The 6,098-nt window shown below is 37.1% G+C and overlaps 1 protein-coding gene across 1 annotated transcript in view; it reads right to left on the reverse strand.

Annotated features, from left to right (window-relative positions):
• The window catches only part of CLIP1 (CAP-GLY domain containing linker protein 1), a gene marked incomplete at its 5' end in the record, with an annotated part of 35,313 nt that extends 29,660 nt beyond the window's left edge, over positions 1 to 5,653 (reverse strand). The window contains 4 exons of the mRNA XM_009582556.1: positions 305 to 408; positions 792 to 989; positions 4,192 to 4,408; positions 5,529 to 5,653. Of these exons, the coding sequence (XP_009580851.1) occupies positions 305 to 408; positions 792 to 989; positions 4,192 to 4,408; positions 5,529 to 5,653 (644 nt within the window). The remainder of the gene's footprint in view (positions 1 to 304; positions 409 to 791; positions 990 to 4,191; positions 4,409 to 5,528) is intronic.
• Positions 5,654 to 6,098: the final 445 nt, after the last annotated feature.

Genomic DNA, 6,098 nt, shown 5'->3' on the forward strand with positions numbered 1-6,098 from the left:
AGTAGGAATAAAATCCTTCATAACAGAAAGCAATACTAAAAGGAATGAGTTGCATGAAATTCAGCTGTAAACAATAGTTACAGCCTCTACACAAGTCCACTTTCTTTGGCTTTCCCTCCCCAAATTTAAGAGAGGGGTTTTTTTAGTATTAATTTTAAGAAACTGCAATATGATTTTATACAGTAATTGCCCGTATCTGCAATATTCAAAATTTGTTTCATATTTGAAAGTTATGATAGCATTTGCTTTTAATGCAAAGTTTGTTTTTAACAGAGTTATACTAATGAAGACAGTTTTGGGTTACCTTTTCTCTTCCTCAAGCTGATTGAGAAGCTCCACTTTCTCCCTATCAGCAGCCTCCACCATAGCTCGTAGCTGGTCCATTTTAGCTTCCATCTCCAGTACATGCTAATCAGCAGGAGGAATAAGAACAAAATCTACTAAGTTGGGCAATACATGAATTTTTTTCCAAGTTACATATCTATACCTCAGTAATCACAATTTGGTAAAGTGATGGGCCAAGGGACAGGAATGTTATCATACTCAAATACGTATATAATAAAAGATTGTAGAGATGTGTAGAGAAGTTGAACAAAAATGAGTTAAATGAAAGTAGATTGGCTATCTCATCAAGCCAAAGCTCCCACAAGGAAGATCTCACAGGTATGCACTACTTCAGTTTCAAAACACCACTTCTTTCTCCCAGACCTTTTCAATAAGAAAACACAGTTTTGGAAATTAAGGCAATTGTATTAAAGCCTCTATTTCAAGAACAGCAATACCACTCTTACCCGATCATGTCCATCGCGAACAAGTGCTAATTCCTGCTCTATTTCCCCTACGTGACTGGTTGCTTTTGCAACTTCTGCCCTCTCGAGGTCCCTTTCTGCCAGGAGCTGTTCAATGTGTTGCTGCTTCTCCTTCAGTGCCTCCTGCAGGGCTGTGGTACCAGAAATTTTTCTTGCATAGCGGGAGGATGTTTCTGTCAACTTCACAAAGTAATTATGTTAAAAATCATTCTGTATGAAGTGAAAACAAGGGATATCTCCAGACTCTACAAACATTGGGTTAGTAAAGCAAATGCTTTCTGTAACCTACTGTACCTTATCCTTTTACATTTTAATTACTTCATTTTCTAGAATTTAACAATGGCCACACATGAGTAGTAAGACTGCTTTGTAGCAATCAGCAGCTAGTAGGAGACAGAAGGGTTGAAGTGAAAGCAAAAGGCTGGCCTCAATCGAAAGTGTGCTTAGCAGACTCACACAAAGGCTAGCTCATTACGTTTCTAAGCATCTTTTTGCATTAAAAAAAGAAAGGCAGATTTTAGCAAGTTAAAAACATTGTGCCTTTAGTTATCAAGTCATGATCTTGGGTCACCAGCAACAGTATAACATTTCCAAATGCTCTATCAAAAGCTTTTGGAACTCCAACTAGCATTTGGCACCTCTACCATGGCAATAAAACATCCAGGATGAAAAGCATTTACCTTGACCTAAAAAGCCAGCCTTACAGCTAAAACCTTGTGAAGAAGAACAATTGGTATCTGATTAAAACATATGTTTATATCACTTGGAATTAAATCACTTCTGGAAAAAAAATCTGAAAGATTAAACTTAAAGGGTATAGATAAAAATGAATCAATCTGGAGAACTATAGCTAAAATGAACCTTAGGGTTTTCCTTGACCTTGCATGGTCTCTGCTCCACTGAATGGAACCAGTGTCAGTGAAAATTCAGCATGGCCCTGTCTTCTACTTCCTCAAGAGTTTTTGAGCTAGAAGGGAAAGTAAATAAACTGAAATTACGTAGTAAAAGTGAGCAATAGTTGTGAAAACAGCAAAAACCGAACAAAAAAAATCCAATACAGCTTACAAAAACCGACTTTAAGCTTAACAGCTCAGAAATTTGTCTAAGTATTAAATGAGAATGACATCTCAGTTAAAGCCTTATTTAAAACAAAAATGAATACACAAAGGCTTGCTCTTCTGTTATGTTAACCTTTAGCTCTGTCTGATAGTATCGCCCAAGAATAGGAGCATGTTTCTTCCACGATCCCTTTCAGAGATCAAAATGTTGAAGAATAGTTGCCATATACAGCCTGGAATGCTGGCATTGGACAACATCCCCAACAGAAAGCATAACAAGGACGTATTCTCCTGTCATCACAAAAACACACTTCCCCTCCTGTTACCATGATTGCTACACAATCTCTCTAACTTGTCTACTCACAGCCTTGAATGATATGTCTACAGTCCATTACAAATGCTGTATCAAGTGACTGAAAAGGTACAAGATAGAATAAACTATCTTTCACTTTGATGCTTAGATCAGTTGTTTCAGATCCTCTCAGTTTCCAGAAGATATCTCATTCCAGAATGTATTGCTTTTTAACAATTGTAGCTCTTCAAATCAAACTTGACTTAGTTCCGGATTCCAAAAGAAATCCAAAATATTTCAGAGAAACATCAACTTCCTTCAGACTTGGAAATAAATACAAATTGCATCAGACAGCCCTCTTAAATCACTAGATCACCTACTTTGACAGCTGCTTTTCTTACACAGGCAGAAGAAAACAGCAACAGCCCTGAATAATTGAGAAGACTACGTAAGAGTCCAGCAATTTCCAGATAAGTTATAATTTCTTAGAAATGGAAGCATGAACAGTCTGCTGTGTCAAAACTGATTTCAGGAAATCTTGTTTCTTCAGCAGCTTAACTTTTAAAGAAAAAGTGTCAGAATTATTTTGACAGTCCTTTTAACTCGGATGGTAACCAAATGTTCATGTTGCCTGAGAAAAAGAGTTGGAAGAAAGCTGCAATTTTAATTCCAGAAATAATGGATTACAGAAACTTTATATTTTATGGCCCAAAACACGCAAAAGTCCTGGGGCACAACACAGAGGCAAAAAAATAAGCAAGTATGTTGTAGACTTTTACAATGTGTAACTCTATGCTCTAGCACCTTAGAGTATCATAGCATATGGAATAAAATGTAGAGGTCTATATGAATGCTTCACCATCAGCTCAGGAAGTCTGCCCTGAACCTGAGGTAGCACCACACGTTACTGCACCGATTTCAGACTAGGGGGCACTCTGCAGCTAGAAGTGCAACTCCCAGAATGGATCAAGGAATGAAGTCCCACTGCTTGTGCCAAATAAAAATCCCTTATGCCTTTTGTGATAAGGTATTAATCCTGTTGCCCTGACCAACTGTTGACCTCTGTTCACTTTTAATCTGCTTCAGTTTTGAAGGACTACGGTAAGTCACCTCTCTGTTCTGCACCCGCTGGTCAGTGGGACAGTATGCCAGCTAACCAGTTCCAGATCAGGAGTGATCTCTTTCTAATTAGATGTATTTATGTACTTTGGTTTAAAAAAAGGAAAAATCGAGGGTGACTGTGGAAAAACCCAATTACTTCTATGCTTTTAATTGCCTTAAAAGAGAGACTTTTTAAAATTCAGCTTTCCCAGAAGATTTCCATTTTACTGCTGCAACCCAAGATTAGGACATTTATGTAACAGAGCAACTTCACAAGAAACCATAGTAAGTGTATTAGGTGGAATTAGTACTGTGTTAGAATTCACCTGAGCCACTGTACTTTGCAACATTTAGCCTTTATGAATTCATAGGATTAAAAACCAAATCTAAAAGAAAAGAAAGAGGCTTCTTGTCAGCAAAGACTTGACAATTGCTACTTCTGTATTTCTCAGCTGACTCATCTCTTTTAACAATAAAAGAAAACCTTTTACATTTTAGACAATTTGAAGCTTCCTCCTTAATAAAACAAGTTTGATCTATGGAAGCTTTAGTGCATACCAGATCCTCAAACACAAACCTCATATGACAGAGGTAGTGCTAGGAAAATGAACAACTAAATGGAGATTCCAGTCAGAGAACATTGACGCCTTTTCAGTTTGTTGGCATCACAGCCCCTTTCTTATTGCAATAACTCAGTTAGCCTGAATTAACTGTGTAAGCTTAAATATTCAAATATTCAGCTATTCTTCAGGGCTAGCTAAGATTTCCTTCCTTCATGCATGCTTTGAATGAAAAAGAGAGCACAATTAAATGTATATTGTGCTCTACCCAAGATCTGTTCTATTCTCAATTTATGCAAGTAGACCACAGGCAAGTGCCACGTGGATTCCTGCTTGGGAACGTAAAGCATGCAATAGAAAAAGAAGCTTACTAGTCCTGTACGGCTTGGCTTGCTGCTTACTGAAGATGCCACAGAACTGAGAGAGCTCAGGGAAGATGCACTTGGACTACGTTTCAGGGCTGTGGAAGTTGCAACCACTTTTCGCACAGTTGTCTTTGCTTTCGCTGGTGTGGTTGACGGGAATCCAATCTTCGTAACTTTGTGGACTGGAGCAAACAAACCGTATTTTGGCTGACACTGAAAATACCTTTACAAAAGCAAAGCAGACAGATGAGAATATGTCCTGGTTAAACCACGACAGAATACTAAATTAACTTCTGTCTTTTCAGATACATGGTCTGGCTTCACAAAGAATTCTAGATCAATAGTCTAAAAGTATTGAAGGACAGGGTAACAGCTGGTAACAATCTAATCTGTATTAGACTGCAAATTTTTTTTTTAAAACACTAGATTTGGAAAGGGGACTTTGAGAGGCTGAAACAGCATGATTATATCAGACTTTAGAAATTCAACAGATTCAACTCTTGAGCTAGAGCTCTGTTTCCTAAAAATTCCATTCAGATTCAAAGTTTAACACGCATAGCTTTCCTCTTCGATGCATTCCTCTGAGCTGCCAACAACAAATGTGATAGCAGAGTTAAAAATAAAAATCAGATTTTAATTAAATCAAGTATTTTTATATTTTATTACATACATACCTATACATGTATGCATATTTGATTGCACAGAATATAGATCTTTGGTTAAATATAAACAAAAGCCCGTTAAAATTTTTTAAGTTGTGATCACCTATGTTAAAATGGCACAATCCTTGTAAAACCTCTTTTTAATGAGTTAAAGGACGGTTCCTTATACCAAATGAGAAAAAAAGTTAAATTGTGATGTGAATTAATGCATTCTAAGTGTGACTTATTGGAGGAAGCAGCTATACTGTTCCCAATCTTTACAATGAGGCAACTATTGGTATAAGAGCTTTCAGTTCCTGTGATGCAGGAAGATTTCCCTTAAGTTCAGCTATTAGATATCCAGAGATATTTTCTTAACTGAGCATTCATTCCAAGCTGAGAAACCAAGCAGACGTTCAAAAAGGAGGAAATTGTGTTTTCCATTACCAGTCTATGAATAAAACTCACATGGGAGTAGGAGAGATCAACTAATCCCATCAATGTGGGGTTGATGCAGACTTGCAGAGATGTGTAGGCGTCATAAAATTCAAATCAGTGTCTAACCCCCACCACCATCAGCAGACAGTCAGGTTTACAGCCTACTTCCCTTGATATAAAGTTTCATGTAAGATATTAAAAAAGCAAAACAGAATATAGAGATGCAAAATCTTTAAGGCAGCTGCTATCTGATGATAGACTAACCTTGTTCCAGCAACGGCTCCATCATTCTTTCCCAGAGGTTCATCCAGTTCTACTCCACACCATTCTCCTTTAGCAAAGTCAGTTTCTCCCAAGAAACGCACAACTCCAGCTTTTGTTCCACCAACCTGAAGCAATAAGACACACAACCGCATTTAATACGTTTCCATATTAAAATACCAAATAGAGCGTAAAAAGCTTTCAGTATAATCATGTTCACAAAGCACATTAATGATGTGACCAGTTCTTATTTCAAGCTGCATACTCTTTTGCCTGTGAGTTTGTTTTAATATGTTGAACAGATCTTCACAACCAAATTGTTTAGAGAAGAAAAAAAGAAAAAAAAACCCCACCATCAAAACAACAAAATTGATTCCCCAGCATTTAGTTCTGTCCAATCTGGTATTCAGGAAGTTTGTCACGATTGAAGGGCACAATTCTATTAGGTGACTTGATATAGCTATAAGATTAAAAATACGTTTAAAAAGACTCAGTATAACCAGTGTACTGAATGCAATAGATTTGTACTATAGTTTCTCACAAATTTCTATCAGCAAATAAGGATTTCTAAGA

The sequence above is a fragment of the Fulmarus glacialis genome, unplaced genomic scaffold (assembly GCF_000690835.1).
Source record: "Fulmarus glacialis isolate BGI_N327 unplaced genomic scaffold, ASM69083v1 scaffold34347, whole genome shotgun sequence".
NCBI lineage: Eukaryota > Metazoa > Chordata > Aves > Procellariiformes > Procellariidae > Fulmarus > Fulmarus glacialis.